Raw genomic sequence first — 27,601 nt, forward strand, 5'->3', positions numbered from 1 at the left:
GTAGAGAAAGGGTTTCACCATGTTGGCCAGGCTGGTCTTGAACTCCTGACCTCAGGTGATCCAACCACCTTGGCCTCCCAAAGTGCTGGGATTACAGGCGTGAGCCATTGCACCTGGCTGCTTTCAGTTCTTTTGGGTATGCTCAGAGGTGGAATTTCTGGATCATATGGTAATTCTATGTTTACTTTTTAAGGAACTGCCGCACTGCTTTCCCAGGTGACTGTATCATTTTACATTCCCAGACAAATTCACAAGGGTTCCAGTCCACATACTGGGCAACTTTTGGCATTTGCTGTTTTTGTTTTCTGTAAGGGCCATCCTCATGACTGGAGTGTCAGATGGTATCCCATTGTAGTTCTAATTGACCTACTTTTATGCTCTTTTTTCTCTGCTTTTTTTTTTTTTTCCCCTTCCTTTGGATCAAACATTTTTTATTATTATTTCCTCCTATTGACTTGTTTGTGATACATTATTTTTTTACTACTTTTATACTATCAATATGCTTTAGTACTAAATATAATATGTATTTATAGTTTTTTTTTTTTTTTTACAATTCCTTTTCACTAAGCAAGTCTCTGGTGTCTCTAGAGATCGTAGCATGCATTCATTTATCCAGCCCACCTCTTGCATGATTGCTCCCATGCATTTTAATTCTTCTTGTTTTAAACACCACAACACAGTATTGAATTGTTTCGTGTGGTCAATATTGATTTATCTTTACCTATCTTTTTTTTTATCCTGTACTTTTACTCTTTAATTCTGTCTGCATTTATATTATTCTGAAGAGTCCTTTTTGTTGTTGTTGCTTCTTTTTTTTTTTAACCGATCACATTTAATAACAATATTTAGTTGTTTAATAATTTTTTTAGATAAGACATTTAATTAACTACATGTCTACTTTAATAAACCTTTAGTATTTCTTTTAATGAAAGTCTGCTGGTGCACAATTCTGTTTCTGTTGAAATGTTATTTTTTCCTTCATGTTGGAGGATCTGTTTGCTGTGTATATCACCATAGGTTTTCAGTTACTTTTTCCAGCATTTCAAGATACTCTATTATCGTTCACTTTCTGTCATTGATGTTGAAGTTAGCTTTGCTCGATAAATCTTGTCACTCCTTCGAAGGCTGTGAATCTCCCCTGTGCCGCCACCTCCTCGCCCCAGCTACACGTAAAGTTTTCCCTTTTTCTTTGGTTTTCATCACTGTAACTGTGTTGTGCCTTGAAATTTTCTTTGTGCTTCTCTTGCTTGGGATTCTTGGAGTTTCTTCAGTCTGTTGGCTGATACTTTGATACCGGTTTTCGAAAATCCAGGATTCAAGATCTTTTCAATATTGCTTCTGCTACATTCTCTCTTCCCTTTCTGGATCTTGCATTTACACTATGTTTCACATGTCTCTTATTGGTCTTTTCTGTATTTTCCATATTTTATTTTTGAATCTCTGGGCTTTTATTTGGATGTTTTCTTTTGACCTATCAAGTTGAAAAATACTGATTTCTGCTGTTTAATCTTTTAATGCCATTTATTTTAATTTTTGGTTCTTCAGTTGTAGAATTTTCATTTGTTTCTTCATGTAGATTTCAGTTCTGTAGTGAAAATTGCTATTTTTAAAATATATTCCTTTTATCTTTTCCTCTATTTCCTTGAATGTATTAATCATTGTTTTCTAACACCAGTATCTAGATTGCATGTGTATTTGGTTCTATTTTATTTTTTCTTGTGACTTTTGGTCATATGATCCTGTTTCTTGGCATCGTAGTTATTTTTGACTAAATCCTGGGATTGTGTCTTTAAAGATTGTAGGTATTCCTGAAGGTGATAACTTCCTCTGGAAAAGACTCATCCTTTCTTCCAGTGAGGCAGCTGCAGTGGGAGCTGGTCACCTTACTCCAGGCAAGTACTGGGTGGAGTGAAGGCCAGGTTGTTATTTTAGTAAGGCATCTGCTGCTTCTGGTTTCTTCAGGCTTTCATCTGGAAGCTTGGTTTTGCTCACTACGCCATATTTCCTTGGAGGCTTCTGAACTCTAATTTTTGTTTGATTGTGAGCTCTGCTTTTCAGAGTTTTGGTTTATCTTTTTGGCCTTCATAGCTCAGCATTTGACAGATACCATGGGAGGGAAACCAGTTGTATGCTGAAGACCTCTCCTGCGCTCTCATTTTGCTACCGTATAGCCTTGTCAGACTGCATAAGGTTCTGCTTGTTTCTGTCTGCTAGCCATGGCTGTCTCCTCCGGGCCCAACATAATTCTTAACCTCTTGCCTATGCCTCCTCTTGTCTGAGAAAAAAGTGGCTTCAGATGATCAGCTCACTTCTTCACAGTTCTCCCCTTTCTGAATCCTTAGTCCCTCTTGTCCTCACTGCTTTGGCAGCTCTTGGGTGCCTTTAAAGAGATAATTTTTGTATTTATCTGTCTCTTCTAATTTCTGAGAGTTACAAGCTTTTTTTGTCCTACTTGGAGGTATTATAGAAGTCTAGACTGAGTTTTGAATTTATATAGCTACTTGCAGTGATTTAGTGTGATTTGTGATTTTTACTACAGTCTCACTGACAGTGGTGGTTTCTTTTGTTTGTTTTTTGTCGTTTTTTTTTTGAGACAGAGTTTCGCTGTTGTTGCCCAGGCTGGAGTGCAATGGTGTGACCTTGGCTCACCGCAACGTCTGCCTCCCAGGTTTGATTTTCCTGCCTCAGCCTCCCGAGTAGCTGGGATTACAGGCGCCTGCCGCCACGCCTGGCTAATTTTTTGTATTTTTAGTAGAGCCAGGGCTTCACCATCTTGGCCAAGCTGGTCTCGAACTCCTGATCTCTGGTGATCCACCTGCCTCGGCCTCCCAAAGTGCTGAGATTACAGGTGTGAGCCACCACGCCCAGCCAGCAGTGTTTTTTTAAAATAAAAATGTAATTCTTTAATTAATGCTGAATAAGATTGCTTTAATTTGACTTTTTTGTTACCTGGGAGGGTATTTTCCTGTTTTTTTTTTTTTTTTTAAACTATTTGTATTTACTCTTCTGTGGGCTGTTTGTTTTCTTTGGGCCCTTCACAGGCACATTCTCCTCCTAATCTGTGTGGCAAGTTTACTACTCTAAAGTTTTCTTAGTTGCATATCATAGAAATGGTTAGAAAATTATGAAATAATTTACTGTAAGAAGTCAGGAGAGAGTCAAAGGTAGGAGTTTTTTGGGTCTATGTGTTTTGTTTTCTTGTATGTATTGTTGTTTCCCATACCGGCTGCTTTAAGATGGTTGGTTAGCTTGTGCAGATCCTACTGTTGTCTTCCTTTTAGAACCAGAATCTGTAATTACCTCAGGCTCTGATGTCCAAAGTAAATGAGGTTGATCTAGTTAGCAGCAGGTATCTATCCTCTCCCTTCATTGTGGCTACAGATGGAGAAATGGGATTCTTTTCTTTATGGGAGAAGGGCAGGGTTTCTACGAGGAAGGTGTGTGAATGGAGAAGAAATGATTGATATCTCTGGTAAAACAGTGGGCATGCAAGGTGGAATTCAGGCAGTATTTCAGATTCAGAAATGTAGGTCACAATTTCTTATCTGCAATTCAGAAGCCTGAAAAGCACTGAAAACACAATTATTCTTAAGTTTATGGCATATTCATTTTTGACAAAACTGGAACTGATATGGGTGAGGCATTTATTACATTTTGAATATTCATATGTTTCATTGCAAATGTTATGTTTACTACAGGGGCATATGATACCTGTGAGAGAGAGAGATATATATATGTAGTGTATGACTTGACTGAAATATATAAGGTTCTAAACAGAAAAACGTCTCCTGCAGTTTTTGGCCGATAGTAGACCTGTGCTTCTTTAAGAGGACTTGTTGCTTGGTTACTTATTTATGGCAGGTGAGTGCTGGTGGATCAAGGAGAACGGCCCCTACCTCATGGAGCTTTCAGAACAGTTCAAGTAACCCCAAAAACCCTCCAAACATGTAAACGTCTTCATTCTTAGAAATATTACTGAATGTATATGTCACCACTCTTAAAATATTTCCAATAGGAGAAAACGGTAATAGTTAGAATGCTTAAGATTAGTGAGTAAGGATTATTGAAAGTAAAAAAGAGCCTAGTTTGTAGGTAAAGCCAACAAGGGAGTGAGATGTACAGTGCCAGAACACGTTAGGCATAGTCCGATATTTGTGTAAAACGAGACTAGATTGGAATACAGGAAAAAATGCCTTAGAAGCCTGTGTAGGAGGAATCTAGCTAAAACGTGAGGAAAGGATTAAGGAGACTTTTGATTCCATGTTAGCTAAAGTTTTAAATTGAGGGCCGGGTGCGGTTTCTCACGCCTGTAATCCCAGCACTTTGGGAGGCCGAGGTGGGCAGATCACAAGGTCAGGAGATCGAGAGCATCCTGGCTAACACGTGAAACTCTGTCTCTACTAAAAACACACAAAAAAATTAGCCGGGCCTGGTGGCGGGCACCTGTAGTCCCAGCTACTCGGGAGGCTGAGGCAGGAGAATGGTGTGAACCCGGCAGGCGGAGCTTGCAGTGAGCCGAGATCGCGCCATTGCACTCCAGCCTGGGTGACAGAGCGAGATTCCGTCTCAAAAAAAAAAAAAAGTTTAAATAAGAACATGTGTTTTCAGAAGTGGTTCCATATAATTGGACTTACCTTTCATTAGCAGTTTTGCTTTTCAGCATATTTAGAACATAATTTGTTTAAAATTGAAATGGCTTACTTTTATGGTGGTTTATTTATTTATTTATTTTTTGGGACAGGGTCTCCCTCTGTCTCCCAGGCTGGAGTGCAGTGGTGCGATCTTGGCTCACTGCAGCCTCCACCTCCCTGGTTCAGGCAATTCAAGCTACCTGAGTAGCTGGGATTACAAGCATGCACCACCACGCCCTGGCTAATTTTTGTATTTTTAGTAGAGAAAGGGTTTCACCATGTTGGCCAGGCTGGTCTGAACACCTGGCATCGTGTGATCTACCGGCCTTGGCCTCAAAGTGCTGGGATTACAGGCATGAGCCACTCTGCCCGGCCTGTGGTGGTTTTTATACAGTAACACTCAATTTATTGTGGTTTATCCCAGTGCTTATTGCTTTTTTTTCTGTTAGGAACCTGTAGTCAATTCCTCCCTTCTTTGCAAAGGGGTTTACTTAAAATATTTGTAATTTTTGTAAGTTTTGTTGAAAGTACACTTTTTGTATACTTTCGTAATGATGTTTATATATCTACTTGACAAATCTATCTTTTAAGAAATTATTTTCAACTTTTAAGTAACTGTCACTAACATGTATGTCCAGTATCTAATGGCTTCAGCTCCTGCTGATACTATTTTCTTTTTGACTCAGCAGCTTTAAAACCAAAATAGTAAAATCTGTCTTGAAGTCACAGTCTAGCAAGAGAAGCAAACTATATAAATTTAGACAGCTCTGATTAGCACAATTCTCAAACTGTTATATTATGCATTAACCCATACAGGAAGAATTTAAAATTGCAGTATTGTGAGAAAAGTTTTAGAGGTGAAGCATTTTTGAGAAAAGTATCAAAGATAAAGAAGTACTCTTGACCTTTTAGGCTTTCTGTTCCAGTATAGTTTTAATGTGGCGTTGTATTTAACTTGCCTTAGAAACTCATAGGTTTATGCCCTCTTGTGGTCTGTCACCAATATAAATAGCACAAATAAAAATTTTAAGTGCTGGAGATCTTACTGCATGTTACTGCTCTCCTTTATAAAATAATTTATAAAAAGCAGCTTCTGGGGAACAATAGCTAAGAAATTATTATTCCTGTCTTCCATATAATTTGTGGACCTTAAAAGTTATCAAATGTTTTATTTTAACCCTTGGTAACAAAATGTATGTGTATGTTAGCTGGACACTAATGAACAGAAAAATATTGTTGGGTGGGCTGTCCATCATTGTCCTTCTGGGTGTCTAACCCTATTAATGTATAAGTGTCTTAAAAATACGATGAGGTGTGATAGTAATTATGGGGCCAGCACATTACCCTTCCACCTTCACCTAAACACACGCAGATATACTATTAAATGATGCTTGGGAAATGTGGTGTTTATATTTACTTGTTTCATCAGAAAGGGTCAGGAGCTGTAGGAGGCATTGGAAGAAATAAGGATTATAATGTTAGTAAATTGGTGAACTTAAGCTTACAGAATTTGCTTTCACTGACATGATTGGCAAGGTCTTATTCGTGAGTGTGGGACTGAGGAACTAACCAGTGGAGGAGAAACAGCAATAGCAGTCAGTGTTTTAAGACTGCAGCTGTAACCAGTGTTTTTCTGCTGTTACTAGTAAGTCGCATGATGGTTGGAAGCAGGCCAGTATAGGGACTATGCGCTTTAGGATTAGATAAAATCCGTGTTAGAAAGACTTGGTTTTAAAACTGATCTCATCTCTTACCAGTTACTGGACAGTTGTGTAATATTAAGTAAGTTACTTCATCTCTGAATACAGAGGTTTCCTCTCCAAATAAAGATTTAAGCTGCCTTCATCGAAATCTTTGCAGTTTGTTTTGTAACATGCAGTGTTGGAATATAGACCTGTTGTTATTGCTCATAGGTTAAAGACAGTTTTGCTTTGCAAAGAATGAATACCATATGACTTTGTAGCCAGTGGGTTGTTGGTAAAGACTCCTAAATAGTGATAAATCAGCTCATAGTTCTTTTTCTTTGCTGTGGACTTACTGCTGCACTTCTATGTAGGTACATACTTTATTATAATTTCTTGAGTGTAAATGAGGTCATTATATTAAAGAATTTACTAGTTCAGTTATTTTAAAGTTGAAGCCTAGTAACTATTTTTAAGAAAAATAAAAATAATAAGATTTTTTTCTTTGGGGCGCTATTTGCATGTTTTGGCAGGTTTAAAAAATAAAAAAAAACTAGTATTGTTCCTCCATTGTGGTCATACTTTTGTGGAGGATAACAAAGTAATGAAACGTTTTTGTTTCTTTTGCTGTGGTTTTCAAGTATTGCTTGTAGAACAAGGCTCACTGCCTTATGGTTACTTTTAAAATTTAATATGTAAAGTAATCTGAGTCCCCTTTCAGGAGAAATAAGATTATTTAGAATAACTTAAGGGAAAATATTTGTTTTTATAACACCTTCTAAAATTTCTGAGTTGTAGAAATTTACTAATTTTTTTTTCTTTCTTTTTTTTTGAGATGGAATCTCGTTCTGTCACCCAGGCTGGAGTGCAGTGGCGCGATCTTGGCTCGCTACAAGCTCTGCCTCCTGGGTTCACGCCGTTCTCCTGCCTCAGCCTCCTGAGTAGCTAAGACTACAGGGGCCTGCCACCGCGCTTGGCCATTTTTTTTGTATTTTTAGTAGAGATGCGGTTTCATTGTGTTAGCCAGGATGGTCTCAATCTCCTGACCTCGTGATCCATCCACCTCAGCCTCCCAAAGTGCTGGGATTACAGGCATGAGCCACCGCGCCTGGCCAAAATTTACTAATTTTTTTCTTTTGAATAACTTGCTGTAAGATAGAAGACAACTGAAAAAAAAATCCCTCTAAATATAATAAAACTGCTTGGGCTAAAATCTTTTTTGCAAGTAGGTGGACTATAAATCTTTAAGCAAAGATAACCTAAACATGCCATCAGAAGGCTAGTCTATATATTTTTATATCTACCTCTTTCATCTTTCCCCTTGTTTCTGATTTCCAACATGTCACTTCTTTAATTTACATTTGGATAGTGTTTATTTGAAGTCTGATATTCTAAACACTATATGTAACTAATAAAGACTTTAAAATGTAAGGCAGCATTTTGGTAGTTAAAATTTCTCTTGTACGTTGTGAAATGGATTTTGGTGTTGGTCTATCTTCCTAGGGAGACTGTTTAAGGGAAGTAAAAGGAACAGGGCAAGTATGGCCGGAACAAAGTGGAGGGTAGACTATGGGGAGTGATGGCAAGAACACATGCCTTTCTACCAGTGACTTGTTTCTTAAACATAAAAAGCATATGTGCCAAATTTACATATTTACTAATTAAAAAGGCTTCCTGGAAACATTAGGTAGACTATCTTCTATAACCTTTAACACCGTCACTAATGGATATAGCTTAGAAGATTTCCTCGAAGGTCCTTTAAATAATGTAAATGATTATGAATGTGTAACTAGTTAATATGCAGCTACGAAAGGATTATCATGTAGAGGTTAATGAACATTCTGCTCTTATGGTTTGCAGGGCTTTGCTTTCTGTGCTTTTGGCTCTCTTCATGCTTGGAAACACATGCATTGGGATTGGAAAACATCCTGACTGTTTTTGGGTCTCATCTTTTAATGGGGTTGTTAAATAGGAACTTTATGAAAAGGATTTCATGAGCATTTTTTTCCTTTTTCAATTTACATTTAATTCTATTTGTCTATTTTGTAATTACTGCCAAATCAGAAACAGTGAAATGGATTGATGTAGTTTTAGTTTGGCTCTTCCAGATGTAAAGTCAGTACTCTATTATATATTGCCACTGTTATTAAGTGTTGCTATGTGATTGATACTTACTGAGAGATCTTCATTCTAAAATGGATGATGAGTTAATGTGTAGTATGGTTGGGTTTCTGATTATAGCATGTATTTTGGTACAGGATTGCTGTCTTAGTATTTAAAATGTCCCGAAAGAGGACATTTATTTCAGGAATTAAATGTTATAACAGAGGAATTTAGTGACAGGTCTAAAAAAAAAATCTTTTTTTTTTTTTTGCTGGGAGGGGTTGGTGAAACATTGAGCATATACAAGAGATAATATTGGTATTTAGAGCAGTGAACTAGAGCAGCATTTTGCAAACCAGATGCTGCTGCTCTCTTTTTGTCATGGCCTAGTCTTAAGCATTTTGGCTTTCATCCTCTACCTTCTCTGTCTCTAAAGTGGTATATGGTATTCTAGACTGCTGTTTAAAATTTTTATTAATAGGTAATTTAAAAGTAGATAATTAGCAATCCTTGAAAACAGTTAATTCTTAAATTATCGTTAAAATAATAATAAGTTAATTCTTAAATTATTAATTCTAAAATAATAAGTTAATTCTTAAATTATCGTTCAAAAAGTGTTTTTTTAAATTCATTTTTCTTTATTGACTAGTCTTATTTTCTGAGCATTTTGAGAATCTACTGACATATCTCCAAGGAAAACAAATAACTTTTGTACTTAAATTCATTGTTTTGTATTATAAACATAGTTTAAACTGGCTGTGAAGTGCTTACAATCTTTATCATAATTCACTGGGGAACAAATGAGCTGTTCAGAGCATCTCCTTATCCCAAGTATTTCTTCTGGAAAATGTAGTAGAAAAATATCACCGAATTCATTTTTTAATGCGTCAGAATAAAAATTACAGGTGAAAATGTTTGGAGATATACTGACAAAATAAAATATTTTCACTACTGTCTTTTTTTTTTTTTTTAACTGACGAAACGTGGATGTTACATTGGTTTCTTGTTATTTATAACATTTACGTATTCTACAAAATATGTAATATTGAAAACAGGTCTGTAGATTGTACAAAATACTAGTTATCTTATATCATATGTCACCTAATAGTTATGAAGCGGGTTTTGTACCACAGTATGAATCAGAAAGCTGTAATTTGTTCTGCAGTTATCAGCCTGCATTAGAGGGTTATGATAAAGTGTGCTGCTTGAAAACTAACATTCACATCTCTGTGCATTTGACAAATAAAAATGTATACTGAGATGCTATTAAATCTGTAAAGCCACTGTTCTAGTTTTCAGATACACTGATTTTTGTAGCTCTGTGCATAGCTCTGTTTTTTCATGAGTAGTTATCTGTTTTCATGACAGGTGGTCACTAACTGCCAAGAGAGAATCCAGCATTGGTGAGTGAAAGATGGTTTTATTACACTTCTGAAATACTGATGGGGTAACCTACTTGTGTTTAAATAATGTGTTTACTGTTTGTGTGTGTGTGTATGTATGACTAGTAATTTAATTCTTCTAGTAATCTCCATTTTCAATGCCTTTGATACTAATTCATATTGTCTTTCACCCTTTTCTGAATTACATATTTCTGATTTCCTGATGTTGTGTTACCGCTTGTATTTATTCTAAGTGTCTTTTTTTTTTTCAAAGTTAGAATAATATTAATATCATTATGAATTGGAGACTGAGACATTTTTGAATGTGACATAAAGAGCTCTATTTTGGGGATATTTCTTATATTTTAGTAGAAAAATAATGGGAATCAGTTACTTTAAAATAATGATGGAAATAGGGTACAGAAATGTTTTCCCAAAGTTTGAAAAAAAAAAATCGAATTTTCTACTTTTCAGAGCTTGTTTCATTGTACTTTTTTTTTTTTTTTTGGAGAGAAAGCATATCTATTTTAATGTGCTAATCTATAGTTAATAGGACCATGTTTGGTAAATAACACACTTTCCTTTGGCTTCTGAGGAAAATGCTCAATTTAATGGTGAATAAAATCTTATGAGTTGTCATGAGGTATAGCTGTTGATCTTACAGATATCAAATTACAATATATCCATGCTGTGCTTACGAAGATTTTACTGAGAGAACAACAGGAGCTGTCTTGATTATTGTCTGCAGGGTTATTGCAAAAATCATGGTAACTGCCCCTTTAGTGGTGAGATTAAACCTTCGGTTATACACCATCGAGCATATAATATTTTAAATTTATTTTAAGAGGCCTTTTCTTCATGCCTGAGAGATCTCCAAGGAAATAATTTATAGTTAGTGTATATCAAATGTTTTTTGGTTTAAATGCACATAGGCTGCAGGCAGTGGATAAGAGTGAAAATTGGTGCAATCTGTACACATCATCTTATTAAATTTTGACTATTGGCTTGAAGAAAATAATCTAAAACTAATAATATCCACTTTATAAATAAAAATTCAGGACTTCATTAATTTTCAATAAATGCATCGTTGTAGTTGCTTCCACTCGTGGTGTGAGTCTGTCAGCATTTCCATAATGGACCATTTGCCTTTCATTATACATTCAGTTCAGGTTAAAACTTGAAATACAAGTCCTTGGCTAAAGAATATTTTCACCTGCACATTTAGTCAGAATGGCCCATTTTACAAATAATTTCCAGGGGAAGTTTTATTAACGTGGACTTCTATCTATTGGTTTTGGCAAGAAGTTCAGGAAATTGGAAAGGTATTCACTGGGAATAGACACTAGTTTACATAAATGGGTGAATGGTAACTTGCTTCTGGTTTGTTTTATAAGATTCTTATTAGAGAGTTCTTTAAGGATAAGGGCACGTTTTCATCCTTTTATTCACAGCCCCTCCTGCTGTGTTTGGCATAAAATGGGCACTTGATAAATGTTTGAGTAAATGAAGAAATGTGGTTTATTTTCTATATAACATTTTAGTTTACAAATACTCTAGTAGTATACAAGTCTAGTGAGCAGTGACAGAAATGTGACATTTACTTCATGGCAGGTTCATGTGACCCTCAATTTCACTTTTCAGTTTTTTAAAACCCTCTAAACTGTAGAAGCTTAGCATATTTGCCTACACGTATCTTGAAGTAATATAGTACTTTATAAATTAAAAAATTAAAATTATTTTTTTCCAGTTAAAATTTGCATTTTCCTCAGAATCATTTCTGGTTTGGTTCAGGAAACAGACTTTTCTGTTTGCTTTTAATAGGATCTATATATGGTATATTGCTCAAATCTGAATGGCCAGTAAATTCATCAATTCATTATATTAAAAAATGGAAACCAGAGTGTCTCTCTTTCCCTGAAAGCCAGGAAATTGCTGTTTGGGAGAGTCGTGGAATTCTTGTGACATTTTTGCGTTCTCTTAATTCCTTAAACAATGGTTGAGTTTCTACCATTTGCCAGTATTGTGCTGCTGTTTGGAATTGCAAGACCCTGCCATAGAAAAATTCATAGTCGGACATTAAACAGGGAAATCACAATAATTTTGTGCTATTTGTGGAGATATGAGGCAAGTATAGGAGTTCAGAGGCTGGAGCTATTCTTAGGGTGTTTCACACACTACTTGTAAAAGCATGTTGCTTTAATTCTTATTTAACCCTTGGTGTTAGTCTATCTAAAATATAATTTCTGTTAAGCTCCTATTCTTTATGGGTACATACCAATATAATAAAGAAGAACAAAATATATGGTTTGAAAAATGCATTCTTATGCTAGTGATGTTTATGCTTGTTTGTATACTTTTTAAAGGATTCTTTAAGGAACAAGTATGTGTATTCTAGGTTCAGAAATAATCTAAATTGGTTTTTGTTTAAAAAAAATGTAGGACAGGGAGTAAAAATATTTGTAGAAAGATAGGAGTGAAAATGATCTGGGACCATAGGATCTACCCCAAAAAATCTTTGAGAAAATTAACAAATCCTAGAATTTTGATGAACTAAGACATTTATATTTGTTTAATTAATAACAGATAATAAGGAAAGATTCAAGCCTAATGGATGAGAATTTGTACAACATTATTTTAGAGCTAATAATAATGGTTTTCAGTTTAGTGAGGATTTAAAAAATGTTTTTTAATCAAGCTTTTTTTCTTTCTAATCCCTTTTACCTAACTCAGGAAATAAGGTATTTTGAAATCCACACACTGTCATCTTATTAAAGTGTGTGAGGATACTTCCCAGTGTTTGGTCCACTAGTGGCTGATTATTTTGTTTGTGGATTATTTGTAATTTTCTTTTTAATTCTTCCTTAAAGAGCATGGCATTTGGAGTCACAGACCTATATTTGAATCCTGTCATTTGCTAGCGTTTTGACCTTGAACAGTTATGCTAAGAATCTCAGTTTTTTCTTGTAAAGTGATGATGATACTACTTAACTCACAGGGTTGTAGTGAAGATCAAATGAGATCATGTCTATAGAACACCCTGCCCGGCACTCAGTACGTATTAATAGGAACTCATATACCTCTTTTGAAAATTTTAATTGTCAGACAAATAAAAAAAAAAAGCCAGTGCTTTGTAAATATTCGTGAATATTTAGTGTTCATTCTGTTTTTTGTCATGATGGAGAGTTGGGTTTCTGTGATTTATTGTTATAGCTTTACATTAATATTTTTAAATCACTTTTTGTTAGGAAGAATTTCAAATAAGAGATGATAGGTAGTATAGTGAATCCTCATGTACTCATCAGTCGGCTTTGATAATCATCAACTCATGATTCTCTCTAAACTGTTTCATTGCAGCATCTTATCTTGCCATCTACTCCTACCTCCAATTTTTTTTAAACTTTTATTTTAGATTTGGGAGGTACGTGTAGAGGTTTGTTGCAAAGGTGCATTGCATGATGCTGAGGTTTGAGGTACAATTGAACCCATGACCCAGATAGTGAGCATGGTACCCAGTAGGCAGTTATTCAGCCCTTGCCCCTGCCCTTCCTCACCGCTCTTGTATTCCCCAGTGTTTATTGTTCCCATCTTTATGTCCATCTGTCCCCAGTGATTAGCTCCCACTTATAAGTGAGAATATACAGTATTTGGTTTTCTGTTTCTGCATTAGTTCGCTTAGGATAGTGGCCTCCTGCTGCATCCATGTTACTGCAAGTATTTCTTCTTTTTTATGGGTATGTAGTAGTCCGTAGTATATATGTATCACATTTTTATTATCCAGCTCACTGTTGATGGGGACTTCCATGTCTTTGCTATTGTGAACAGTGCGGTAGTGAACATACAGGTGCACGTATCTTTTTGGCAGAATGGTTTTTTTTTAGGTGGTCTATATTCTGTAATGGGATTGCTAGGTTGAATGGTTGTTCAGTTTAGTTCTTTGAGAAATCTCCAAACTGCTGTCCACAGTGGCTGGACATTCCCACCAACAATGTAAAAGCATTCCCTTTTCTCTGCATTCCTGCCAACATCTGTTATTTTTTGACATTTTAATAAAAACCATTTTGACTATCCCACCTCCAATTTTGCAGTGAATCTAAGTCATATTCTATCTGGAAATATTTCAGTATATGTCTTTAAGAGTCGAGAAAGAGTATATATTAACTTTTTAGGACTTAAATAAAAAATTTTTAATTAGGCAATACATTTACATGTTTCAAAATTTAGGCAGTATGAAAGGATGTAAATGATGTATAGGTTCCTCCCTAATTCTCAGTTCTGTTTTCTTTTTTTTTTTTTTGAGATGGAGTCTCGCTCTGTCATCTAGGCTGGAGTGCAATGGCATAGTTTTGACTCACTGCAACCTCTGCCTCCCAGGTTCAAGCTATTCTCCTGCCTCAGCCTCCCAAGTAGCTGAGATTATAGGTGCACACCACCATGTCCGGCTAATTTTTTTAGTATTTTAGTAGAGACGGGGATTTCACCGTGTTGCCCATGCTGGTCTTGAATTCCTGAGCTCAGGCGGTGCACCCGCCTTGGCCTCCTAAAGTGCTAGGATTACAGACGTAAGCCACTGCACCCGACCCCTCAGTTCTGTTTTCTGGAAGCAAGTTTTTTGTTTTTTTTTTTTTGCCAATTTCTCATAAATCTTTTCAGAAATGGTTTGCGTAACGTGTTTTGTGTATGTATGTGTGTGTGTTGTGTGTGTGTATTCATCTACATGTTTATATACGGCTCCCATCCTTTTGGACAAAAATGAAATTAGATTGTACCTGTTCATTTAATATTATATCTACCCTGTATCATTAACTAACTGTTCCTCTTTACCTCATTCCATAGATTTCACTGTGTGTCAAACGTTTAACTTTTAGGATTACTACATGAGACCCGGAACTATTTTTTTTAATAAATAATTGCTACATCACCCAGAGTACAACTCTGTAACTCAAAATATATCCTTGCTAAGATGATATATCTGTTATTTTATTGCTCCTTAGTATACAATTGCTCCCGAACTTAGGGGCTTGAAACAACCACCATTTGCTTGCACATGATTCAGTGGGTGTGCACATTAAGCTGGCCTCGCCTGTGTGGTTCTTCTGCTTGTCTTGTCTGGACTCATTGCTTTGGTTGCAGCCAGTTGGTGGCCGGGTCAGCTGTATTGTCCAGAATGGCTCACCTTCAAGTCTGGTGGTTAGTGCTATTGGTTGAGCCTTTGCCTCCATGTGCTCTTTTATCCAGCTTACTTTCTGTGGGCATCTCAGAGCAGCAAGAATGGAAGCTGCAAGGCCACGTTACGTTGGTCAAAGGAACTCACAAAGCCAGCGCAGATTCACAAGGTGGAAAGATAACACCCACCTGTTGAGAGGAGGCGTGAAAAAGAATTAATGGTCATTTTTAATGCACTGCAGTGACTTTATTGAATAAGTCCTGCACGCACAAAAAGCAAGTCTCCGTCCTTTATGTTGACTGGTGAGAATGAAATGAAATAGTACGTATGATGCCTGGCAGATCATCTTTATGTTAGGCATTACTTACAGTTGTAAATCGTATGCATGTGAGTTGTAAAAAATTTATTGCCTTACTTCCTTTATCTTAAAAGGATTTTTGGTAAAGGTATCTTTGAAATTACATGAAGCAGACTTAAATATAGAAGAAGATACTTTGTTCAGGTGTTTAATTTTGGAAAGAATACTTTAAATTTAGACATAAAAGTTCCAAAACACTTCGGCATGTGAGTTTCGAGAGAGTCTAAAGCAAATACTTCAAATTTTTTATCTTTCACAGGAAACTGGAGAAGAATAATTGTTCAGAAGAAAAGAGTAACTAGTTTCTATTAGAATTTATAGTCAAAGCATATAGTAGGAAATAACCAAGAAAGCATACCTGTATAGGTAAAAATCTCAGGTGAAGATTTGATTTCCTCTCTTTTTTTTTCTGTTGGAGTTATTCTTTCCTATCAATCAATCGGGATGGGGATACCTGTTTTATGCACACATTGTATAGTTGTATATATGTCTCATGTTTTTGAGGCTTTCCTTGTGCACAGAAGCACTGATTTCATTGTAACAATGCCATGGTTTACAGTATATTTAATATACCTGAAACTATTTTCTTGAGTTGCCTTCACATGGCTATATAACATTTATTTTATTATGTATAATATGTGAAATATTGATCTGCATACCTTTAAAACTTGTAAAAGCTGATGACTTTGTTCTACAGTGTTAGGTAGATTTGTAAACTGTGTTTTTCAGAGTTTGTATTTTACTGACTACAAAGTTTTCAGTCACTATTCTGTAGAGGGCCTTCTGTTGGGGCTTTTTCGTTATGTTTTTTTTTTTTTCCCCCCTTTTTTTCCCTCCTCTTGAGTGGAGCAGAGAGCAACGTGCAAACTTTCTGAAAGTTTTACATGTTTTTGTTGTTGGAGTTTCTGCAGTTGTTTATGAAAGTCTTAGGGATAAGGGGGAAGAATCATATATGTCAAATCTTTTTGTCATTCTTTAAGTTTCTGCACAGTTTTAAAAAAATGGTGTGGGTTAGTACATAGTAAATTTGGAACTCGTGTGTGTAATGTTTCAAAGAAATTAAGAGGCAAAAAAAGATTCAAGTTGAATGTTTAAATAATTTTTTTTTTAAATTTGAATTAGGTTTTTAAATTTTTATTCTGAATATAAAATGAATGCATGCTTAGTTATGGAAAAGTTGAAATAAAGGAATAAAGATAAATTTACTCATAATTGTAAAGAGAAATGAATTCTCTCCCTGTTTTTAAAACATTCCCTTTTATTCCCTCTAGCTACTTAATTTTGTATGTGTATTTATGTGACTAAAGTCAAACTGAAAATGCTTTTTTCTTTCTCTTTTTAAAGAGTTAAATGATTTTTAACTTGTGATTAGAGTTTATTACTTATAGGAGTCCTCAAGCTTTTATGTCATGTTTTTGGAAGCAACTAACTAGTTTGATATTTAACACACTTCTGAAAATGAGAGGAAAACTTACATGTTATAGGAGAGTATTTTTCCCCTGAAGAGTTTTAAACTATTATTTTAAAAAATCCCTAATCACAACCCATCACCTAGAATAGTCTTTGATGGTGATGTATTTTCATTGTCATTATGGTTTGGTTCAGTTTCCCATGACCAGCTTAAGTCTAGGGAATATCTGACTGAGGCAGAGGGCTTAGGGCTTACTGCTTTGGGCATGCCTCATAATTTTTTTGTCTTTGTCTCAACTGTATTAGGTTTGAAAACTGTACTTCTTTGTACTTTTACGTTTTTTCATTTTCTTTTTTTTTTTTTTATGAAGAGTAACATCCAATAAAACTCTTAAGCACAGAGTCCTGTTTGAGGATGAAGATGTAAATATTTCAACCACCACAGTGCTTATCTGAAAGGCACATCACTCGGTGATAATCCTGCATGCTTGTTCTTATTTTGAGAAATATAAGTCCAGATTCCACTATACCAAAGATAGATTGGGGTGGGTATCGGTGTAAGACTTGGGAGAAATGTAGGCTGTAAAAAGTTGAGGCATGCCTATAATTTACTTTTTACTAATTCATATTGAATTCATGACCAAATTGGTGAGGGTTTTCATGTTTTTCTTTTATTTTTAAGTCAATTGGTAATTTTGAGAATTTTTAAATATTTGGTAGGTTCAAAACCAGGATTGCCAGTTTTCACTGTTGTAAAATCTGTTGAGAAACTTTAACCCAGAGGGATCTATGATTGGGCCTCTGCTGAAACTATATGTAAAATGTGAGTCCTTTCTCTCAGGGAAGAGTCTAGAATTTTTCTAGTTTCTCATAGGGATCAGTGACCTAAAAGAGTTTTTAAATTGCTACTGTAATTAAGAAAACCCACAAAATTACTTTTTTCTAGAATATGCTTTAGAAAGAAAATACAGAAAATGTACAGTAGCAAAACCTATGAATTATGGTAAGATTTAATCAGAAATTTGCACAAAGTTTCAAAGCTTAAGTCAGCTACAAACTCATCACACCTTTTCTAAAAGGTCCCTCCCTTTGATTTGTAATAGGAATTTATATTAGTTATAGAAAATTTGGAAAATAAAAAGAACAAAAATTACCTATAAACTCATCAGTAAAAATTAACTAGGCACTATAGGATGTTTCTTTCAAACTTAGATGAATGTGTTTTTACTTACTTTTTAAGGTTTTTTACTTTGAATTCACCTCTCATTTTCTTAGAGCAAAAGATAAGTAATAAATGAAGAAACAGGCACCTATGGTAACTGACAAATCTTCAAACACATGTGTATGGTTGTTGTAGAGAGAACAAACAGTAGAACAGATTTTTCTGTCCAGGCTTACTATGTTATCCATTGTACTCTGTTTTCTCATTGTTGAAAAGTTAAATTGAAGAAATCTAGTAGAATGTTAGCTCCTTCTCTCTTTAGATAATTTTGTTTAATTGACTTGAAAAAGATAATTTTGTTTCATTGACTTGAAAAATTACGTTTTTATATGTGGGTTAATCTTGGTATCTATGTCTAATAGTAAAGTTTTCTGGTGGACTCATAAAATATAAAGAACATAGATTATTTCATCAGCATCTTCTGATGACATAAATTCCTTGGTATAATAGAGTTATAAAAAAGGAATATACCACCATTCTGCCTGAATTTTGTAGTACATTTCAGTTACTTATATCAACTGATATTACTAAGTATTTTGCCATGACCATTTAGAAAAAAAGTCTAATGCTATTGATTTAATTCAAGTACATTTAAATTTTCCATGAGGAGTGTTCCTTTTCCCACCAAATTACACAAAGCATAACAATATAGATCACTTTTTCAATATTTTTTTAATAAAATGTGACTTTATCAATTTGTTTAGATTATTTAAAAGGATACTTTGAAAAAAACATTATTTCTTGCTTTAGTAACTGGAGAACATCTCTTTACCTCTATAGAATCTATGCCCAAACTTAATATTCCTCTCTTTTCTTGATTTTAGAGGTGAAAAGCCAGGCATCCTTCAAGCTAGTGGATCTTTGACAAAGATGCATTGCAAAACAATCAGAAAGGCATGCTATGTGTGAGTGATGATCCCTGCAGCATATGCCGTAGGCTTGTTGTAGAGGAGCTGCTCAATAAATGGTGGATTCAATTGAAACAAGGCTTTTTTGGATGCTTAATGGGAAGTTGTAGGGTGGGTATAATGGACTAAAAATTATTTCTAAAGAAGGTTATATATTTACTTGTATATATTCCAGAATCTTTGGGTTTTATCGTTTCCTAAATTAAAAAATAAAAATGTAACTCTGTCCCAGATTAGCTCAGATGTTAATACTTATATATAATTTTTTTCCTTTTTTCCCCTTTTAGGCATCTCACAGTATTTTCTGCTTGTCTGTTTAGGATGTTAGTTAAAGGAAAAGGGAATGATAGAAGTTTTTTTTCTTTTTCTAAAAATAAACTGGTTCAATGTTAGTATTTGTTGTCTATTTTAACTTCCTAAAGTAAAATTAGCAAAGTCTTACTGTTTCAACCTGATGTAAGTTTTTTCTCCTTTTTTATTATTTAAAGTTGGAGTCTTTATCCCTGGCCTCGAAGGATGTAGACTTTCTTTTTTTTTTTTTTTTTTATAGAGAGTTTTATTTTTGTCAGTCACTTTTAAGAGGATTAAAAATGTTGATCCCTTTCATATTTCCTCGTCCCTTTAAAAAATTCTATTATGACAAATTTCAAACATACGAAAGAGTGAATCTTGATCACCTGTCTGTCTGTACCCTAATCTGTTAATCCATTTTTTTCTGATGAATTTCAAAGTAAGTTGTGGACATCTGTGTATTTCACCCGTAAATACTTGAGCATATACCTCATTTAACTTGATTTCTCTCTTACTTTCTACAATTTTATGAAAATGAGCTGTTTCCCATGGGGTCTGTCTTGATCTTAATCCTTTGAGGGTAAGGCTAACTTGTGGTTGTGTTAATGGTCTTCATCGTTACTGCCTTTTTTTTGTTTAATTTCCTTAAAAGGTTACTCTCAAAAGGCATATTACACATGATTAGCAAGATTCAGAAGAAGGTGGTTAAAGTTTCTTAGATGCTTTATACGTATGCTTTAGTTCTTGTTTTCTGTAAGGAATGTTGCATGAGGATATTGGAAAAAAATTTAAAATTAAGAGTTGAAGGTGGAACCTAATCTATAAGGATCCATTATGTTGAACCAAAGAAGCAGGTCTAGCTATTGTAAGTAGGCTGGAGAGGTGTTTCTTAACTCTATCTGGGTTTTGTTTTCCTGTGAAGAAAATTATTTTAAGCAATTACCATTTTTGATTACTGTAATACGACTCCTGTCCAAAAATTAATTACTTGTTTCTAATTATTAAAATAGAAAAAAAAACTGATCAAATTTTGTTAGGAATAAAGACCCTAGACTTACCTTGGTAATGCATTAGTTCTTAGCGTAACTTTTGTATTTTCTGTTGCATAGGCTTTGTGATCTTTAACAGGATTATTTAAGCCTGAAATAATAGAGAGACTATTTGGAGATCACTGTTTGACTAAGCGTTTGGTCCCGAACATTTCCACGAATGTAGCCTTTAGAGAGAGAGGGTTGTTCCTCAAGCTGTAGTTTCTTCCAGAGACACTGCTTGACTCCTCCTGGCCTCCCTTCATAAAGGATTTCTGCATGGGCTACATTTTAAGTGATCTTCTACTTTATATTTTTAGAAAACTATTCAAAATTTATAAATAGCAACTCTAATCTTAAACTGCTCTCCAGTATGTCCACATTTTTGTGCTAGAGAGAATTATTAATAAGTTGAAAACTGAATATGTTTGACTTGAAATACTGACATTGATATCTGGTATTACCTGTTGTTGAACCTACTGTTCTTTTAATGTACAAAAGAGATGTTTTGTGAGGAAGTTTTTTTTTCTCCTAAGCATTGTTACCAAAATAAGGCCTATTGAATGGTAACTTTAATAGTAGCTTCTTAATATTCATAGAAACATTTAGATATCTAGGCTGGTGTATATAGTCGTTGAGCATTTGCAGAATTACTTATCTGAAACGTAAATAAGCTGTTAGTGTTGTGTTATTAATAGTGAGTGTTGACTGTCTAGGCACTATCCCAGTCAGTCCTATGGAGACATTCTCCCATTGATTGCTCACACCAGTCCTGTTTCCGAAGCCCCTGAATGGTTACGTTCAGCTGTACTGTCTTTCAGCAAGTTACGCTATTTGTGTCAAGTTGGTTAGTGAAATATTGTGGGTAATAGTCTTTCTTAAAAGTTTTGGAATTGGTGTTTTTGATGCTTCATGGAAAAAATGAGTTTTGAGTTTTGGAACCAACATAGTAGATGTTCCATGCTGGGCAGTGTGTTAGACCTTTTATATTTAATTCTGTTGAACCTGTGAGATAAGTATTAGTCCAGTTTTGCCATTGAAGATACAAAGACTAAGGTGAATTTGTGTAAATTGCATGTAGAGCTTGGGATTCACTCTCTGGTCTGACTTCAAAGCCATGTTCTTTCTGGTACATAGCCTTGTGCATGAAGTTGTTTGCCATTTTATCCATATAAAAATTTTCCAGGAGGAGGATTTTTACCTTAAAATAATAAAACATGTTTTATATTTATTTATAGAAAAGGATTTTTTTGGGGAAAGTTTATAAAAAGCAGTTGCACACTAGAAAACGAGAAAGCTTTCATGAAATAATGCAGGTCAGAAGACCTAGCTAGGTCAAACTCATTGCTTACCTCATGTTGATAGAGGAGATCTGGCTTCTTGCTATGTGGGTTTTCCATCTTCCTTCTACTTTGTTTTCTGTAAGAGAAAAATATTGATAAGTGACATTTATTATAGGATATGTAAAATAATATATATTTGAAATTCCTTAAGATCTTAAGGCTAATTTTTTTATTAATTATGCTACTGTTGCTTCAGGGAACTAAGCAGTAAGCTGAAACCAATTCTGTGATGTTTATAGCGTAGTCATTTATATTATCTGGAGAGTTGTTACCTACATTGCAGTTTATCCTGATTTCAATTTGACAATGTCTACATGTTCTTTTAAATTGCTTGCTGAGTTGGTGAGTTTTTGTTTCTGTTATTTTTAAAAACTGACAACATCCTTCTGCTTAAAAGAAATTCAGCGCTGTAGTTTTGCTTGCAGCCTGTATTTTAGCAGGAAACCCAATCTCCAGCGAAAGTTTGAAAACGGGCATCTTGGCATAGGCTGCTGCCTGGTATTACTCAAAAAGAAGGGCTGTTCATTTCCAGCAGGTGTTAAGAGCTGAGTAAGGCCCATAGCATGGAAATACGATCATCTCTGCCACTACAGAGTTACGTACACCTTTTGGTTGTTTGAAATTACTTATTTGGTAGCTCTGTTTGATACAGCAAGAAACAGACTCCTAAGCCAAATTGAAACGCCTTTTGTATTATCTCTACTTAATTTCTTCTACCCCCCAGTTGATTCTCTCTTACCTTAATCACATTATTATGAATAATTGAAGAGCTGATAACACATTTTTCAGTCTAAAGTTTTCTGATGAGGACTAAAACATCTGATCAAATTTCATGTTCATGATTTCAACTTCACAGCCAATATCTATTCACTCAAAAGCTTTATTAAATCTCTTCCTTCGGCCCGGTGTGTTGGCTCACGCCTGTAATCCCAGCACTTTTGGGAGGCTGCGGCGGAGGGGATCGCTTGAAGCCAGGAGTTCGAGACCAGCCTGGCCAACATGGCCAAGAAACCTAATCTCTATGGAAAATACAAAAATTAGCTGGGCTTGGTGGCATGCGCCTGTAGTTGTCAGTTACTTGGGAGGCTAAGGCAGGGGAATCACTAGAACCTAGGAGGTGGAGGTTGCAGTGAGCTGAGATTGTACCACTGCACTCCAGCCTGGGCAACAGAGAGAGACTGTCTTAAAATAAATAATCTCTTCTGTCTTCATCTTGAGTCCCTGCTTCTCTCCAAACATCAGGCCTTCTTTTACTGTCTCCCTTAATTTTCGCATTTTATTTAGTCCAGAGTCTTGTATCTTAAAAAACAGTAATTCTCAAAATTTGAGTATTCTGCTTCTAAATGCCGAAGTCCCTGAAGAGTCTTAATTCTTCAATAAATGTGTGGTAGAATAATGCCATTGCTAAACTTTATAAAAACAGGGTTTTAAAACTAAAAACCACATTAATCTTTAATTTGCTAAAATTAGGTTTTTGATTAGCTTGTTTTGTGATACCTGGCCTACTGGTCCTCCCAAAGTGCTGGGGTTACAGGTGTGAGCCACCACACCCGACCGAAAGAACAGATTTAATAAAGCTTTTGAGTGAGGCCGGTGCAGTGCCTCATGCCTGTAACCCCAGCACTTTGGGAGGCTGAGGTGGGCAGATCATGAGGAGTTCAAGACCAGCCTGACCAACATGGTGAAACCCCGTCTCTACTGAAAATACAAAAATTAGCTGTGCATGGTGGTGCACACTGTAATCCCAGCTACTCAGGAGGCTGAGGCAGGAGAATTGCTTGAACCCAGGAGGCGGAGGGTGCAGTGAGGTGAGATCACGCCACTGCACTTTAGCCTGGGCGACAGAGCAACACTCTGTCTCAAAACAAACAAACAAAAAAAAAAAACAAAAAAAAGGAAAAGAAAAATCGTTAATAATTTGTATATTTGGTGTTTTTTGTCAACAGGAAGAAGGTAGATAATGACTATAATGCCCTTCGAGAAAGACTCAGCACTTTGCCTGATAAATTGTCTTACAATATAATGGTATGTTTGGTGTGTTTCTTTTAAAGTAATAGTTGTTTGTTGTAAACATATTAACTGTGTTGGTTCACAGAATGCCAAGCTGATGGACTGTGTATGAGGTAACTACGTAGCAAGGAAGATTTGTTTTGTTTTACTTTATAAGAACACAGTAATTGTAGTGGTCGCTGGTATTTACCTTTTTTTTTCAGAATATATATGGTGACATAAATGACATAAATATTAGCACAAAATTGGACATATTTCGAATGGAAACTTACTATATAAAAAATGTAATTATGACAGAAATATGGCACTTAGTCATTTCTTGTTAGCCAGAGCAGGAATAGGCCATAATGTTTTGTAATTCACAGAATTAAACCTTAGGACATTGATTTTTATATAAAAACGTACTGCTAATTTTTGTTTTAATGATCTTCACATCGACATAGTGATCTGTTCATGAGCCCTGGATTAGAACCTTTCATTGCATGAATATTCTTTCTTACGAAGACTTTGTTCTTTTATACTAGTTCAAGTATTTTGTATATATAGCTAGGTAGATCCATTAAAGCTGTTTGTTTACTAATTCCTGCTTTGCAAAAATGGCTATTTTATTGAAAATAATTTTTAGTTTTCTTTATCAAAAGTATTTTGCATTGACAGTGTTTCACTACTGGTTGCTTTCATTTAGATTTGCAAGTGAATGAAAAGTATAAACATGCCGAGACAGTACGACTTTCTTTAAGAGCTGTATGTAAATATGGTGTGAATTTATTTTCCTGTTTTAACATTGATTTATGAACATAAAGCAATTTTCTGTAGATTTTCCTAGTAAAATTTTAATATAATGTTAAATTTCTGTGAAGCTGGCATTTTATTTTTACCAACATATAAATAAAAAAATTCAGTGTTAATGTAAGGCTTTTAATGCAAAGTGTTTTATAAAATGTATTTTTCAGTGTTTTACGTTTTTTCCCTTTTTTCTTTTTTTTAAACAATAGGTACCATTTGGCCCTTTTGCCTTCATGCCAGGAAAACTTGTCCATACTAATGAAGTCACTGTTTTACTGGGGGACAACTGGTTTGCAAAGTGCTCAGCAAAGCAGGCTGTAGATTTAGTTGAGCACCGGAAGGAACGTAGGTACCCATTTTAAATGATGTTTCTTTGTTGTGTACGTATCCATTCACAGGTTGCCAAGCTGAAGGACTGTTTCTTACCAAAACTACCTTCCATGATTTATGAATCCAGGCTATTTGTGATTCTGTTGAATTGTAGGTAGTTTGAGTAATACCAACATTTGAGAATGAGTTAGAGAATGGAGCATCTGGGTTGGAAATGTCACCTACATTGGCATGTTATCTGAAGTTACAAAGTTTCGAAGTCATTATGTGATTTTTGTAGTTAGAAGTTGGGAAGACATAAAAATTGGAGTCATTTTATACTTTATAATTGTTTTTTTTTTAGTTGCTATTATAGACTTATTTTTGCACTTAATACTTTAGTACACAGAAATAATGTGTTTTCTCCTTAGTGAACTAAGAGAAATACCTATTTACGTAAGTAGACAATTCTTTAAAATGCTTTTTGGTTTGGGGAAAAAACATATTTTCATTTGATAGAGGAGACCAGGTGTGAAAAGTTGCTACCTAAAACAGCACCCTTATCCTTTTTCAGTTGTTTGATTTCTCTGCATCACTTTATTAAGGCAGCTCTTGAGTTTTATCTGTGCTGTTATCTGTAGGTGTATAGAAGCCTACATACACACACACAGCACACACTACACATTTTGCAGTTGGATGCGATAGCTTGGGTTCTAGCTTAGTTATATTTTAAAATTAGGTTCAGTTTCTAATCTGTTGTTATTTCTGGAATACGTATTTAGACTGACAGTATCATATCCGCCCTACCTGCTTTTTAACCTTTCAGTTAAATGTGTATTTGAAAATAAATGTTGAGAAGATCCTTTTGTATAAATAAGGTCGTACTAGACAGAAAACAGCTGAGTTTTCTAAAGCTGAACTTGATTTCACTTATACATGAGTGAGTACTAGAGAACTCATTTACTCAGTGAAATTCTGGGAACTATATTTGGAGACTCTAATTGCAAATCAACTCCTATAAGTTTATAATTGATATATATTTTGATCTTTTGTGACACTAATCAGAATCTTATTGTTAGGCCTGTATGTAATTATAAATCTTTTGGCTTTGCTGCATTATTTTCGTCATGTATATTAGCGAAAGAGAATGGGCATACTTTTTTCTTAAGGACCTTACTGAAGACGAAGCCTCTCTTTATATACTGAAGTAGCTCTGATGTTACGAAATGAATCCATAGCCTGTTGAAGTTTGTTCACGTTGATTTTCATATTTCAGTGAAAAAAATCATCGTAATTAGTTATAACTTAAAATATTAATGGGAATACTTTTACTACAATCGAATAGAGTTCTAGAGTAGAGAAACATGTTTTGTTAAAACACTTTCTGGTAGTTAAGTACGGTTTTGGAAAGTGACCAAACATAGGTGACTTTTGGGATCAATATTTATCTAAAATAATTTTCAAAATACATATTTCCTATTACAGTAAATTCTGGGCTGGGCACAGTGGCTCATGCCTGTAATCCCAGCACTTTGGGAGGCCGAGGCAGGTGGATCACCTGAGGTTAGGAGTTTGAGACCAGCCCAACCAACGTGGTGAAACTCTGTCTCTACAAAAATTAGCCAGGTGTGGTGGTGTGTGACTGTAGTCCCAGCTACTTGGGAGGCTGAGCTGGGAGGATCACTTGAACCTGGGAGATGGAGGTTGCAGTGAGCTGAGATTGTGCCACTGCACTCCAGCCTGGGTAACAAAAGCGAAATTCTGTGTCAAAAAAAAAAAAAAAATTCTGTAAAGCTATTTTATTCACATGGTTTTATAATTTATAATAACTGAAGGAAATACTTAGGTATATTGTTGTACTTAACATTTATTAAGAAAAGGTACTTTATTTTTCTTAAGGCAGAGGAAATACAACCAGTTAAACACATAGTCATCTATATCATGGTTGACTAGGGTAATTGGAGAAGGTCTGAGTTACAACATGTGTCATGATTTGTTTAACCAGCACCACAGTCAAGATACTGCTCTCAGGACTCAGCTCCTATGAGAACCTCCCTCACACCGCCCCTTGGTGGTCAAACCCTATCGCTGCCTCTAAGGGTTGACGACCTCAGGTCTGTGTCTTTTGAGACTAGCTTCTTCACTTGCTGTAATGCCTCATCCAGGTGGTTCTGTGTATTAAAAGTCATTTCTTTTATTGCTGAGGAGTGTTCCATTACATGCATATCCATTAAATGCACGTACAACAGTTTTTCCATTCACCTTTTGAGGGACATTTGGGTGCTTCCATTTGTTGGCAGTTAGGAACAGAGCTGCTGTAAGCCTTTGTGTACAGGTTTCTGTGCGAACATACATTTTTATTGCTGTTGGTAAATACCTACAAGTGAGATTGTTAGATCATATGATAAGTGTATGTTCAGTTTTTAAGAGACTATCAAGCTGTTTTCCAAAGTGACTGTATGATTTACATCTCTTTCAGCAGTGTGTGAGAGTGGTAGCTTTGCGTCTTTACCAGCCCTTGATATTCTCAGTTTAAAAAGTGTAGCCATTTGAATAGGTGTATAGTGGTTTTAATTTGTTGTTGCCTAATGATGTTGAGCATTGATTCATGCACTTATTTTATCTTTGTGTCGTCTTTTACCTGTTGAACTCTTTTGCCCATTTTTAAAAATTGGGTTATATATGCTTTTTTTTCTTTTTTGAGATGGAGTCTCACTCTGTTGCCCAGGCTGGAGTGCAATGGGGTGATCTCGGCTCACTGCAACCTCTGTCTCCCAGGTTCAAGCAATTCTCCTGCCTCAGCTTCCTGAGTAGCTGGGATTACAGGGGTGCGCCACCACGCCTGGCTATTTTTTTTGTATTTTTAGTAGAGATGGGGTTTCACCATGTTGGTCAAGCTGGTCTTGAACTTCTGACCTCAGGTGATCCACCTCCCTCAGCCTCCCAGAGTGCCGGGATTACATGCGTGTGCCAC

General features: G+C 35.4%; 1 protein-coding gene across 1 annotated transcript in view; it reads left to right on the top strand.

Moving 5' to 3' along the window:
* Positions 1 to 27,601, top strand: part of URI1 (URI1, prefoldin-like chaperone) — a 93,033-nt gene that overhangs the window by 36,496 nt on the left and 28,936 nt on the right. Inside the window, exons 2-4 of the mRNA XM_011949168.1 lie at positions 9,785 to 9,819; positions 23,469 to 23,547; positions 24,528 to 24,663. Of these exons, the coding sequence (XP_011804558.1) occupies positions 9,785 to 9,819; positions 23,469 to 23,547; positions 24,528 to 24,663 (250 nt within the window). The remainder of the gene's footprint in view (positions 1 to 9,784; positions 9,820 to 23,468; positions 23,548 to 24,527; positions 24,664 to 27,601) is intronic.

This window comes from Colobus angolensis, unplaced genomic scaffold (genome assembly GCF_000951035.1).
Source record: "Colobus angolensis palliatus isolate OR3802 unplaced genomic scaffold, Cang.pa_1.0 Scaffold291, whole genome shotgun sequence".
Taxonomy (NCBI): domain Eukaryota; kingdom Metazoa; phylum Chordata; class Mammalia; order Primates; family Cercopithecidae; genus Colobus; species Colobus angolensis.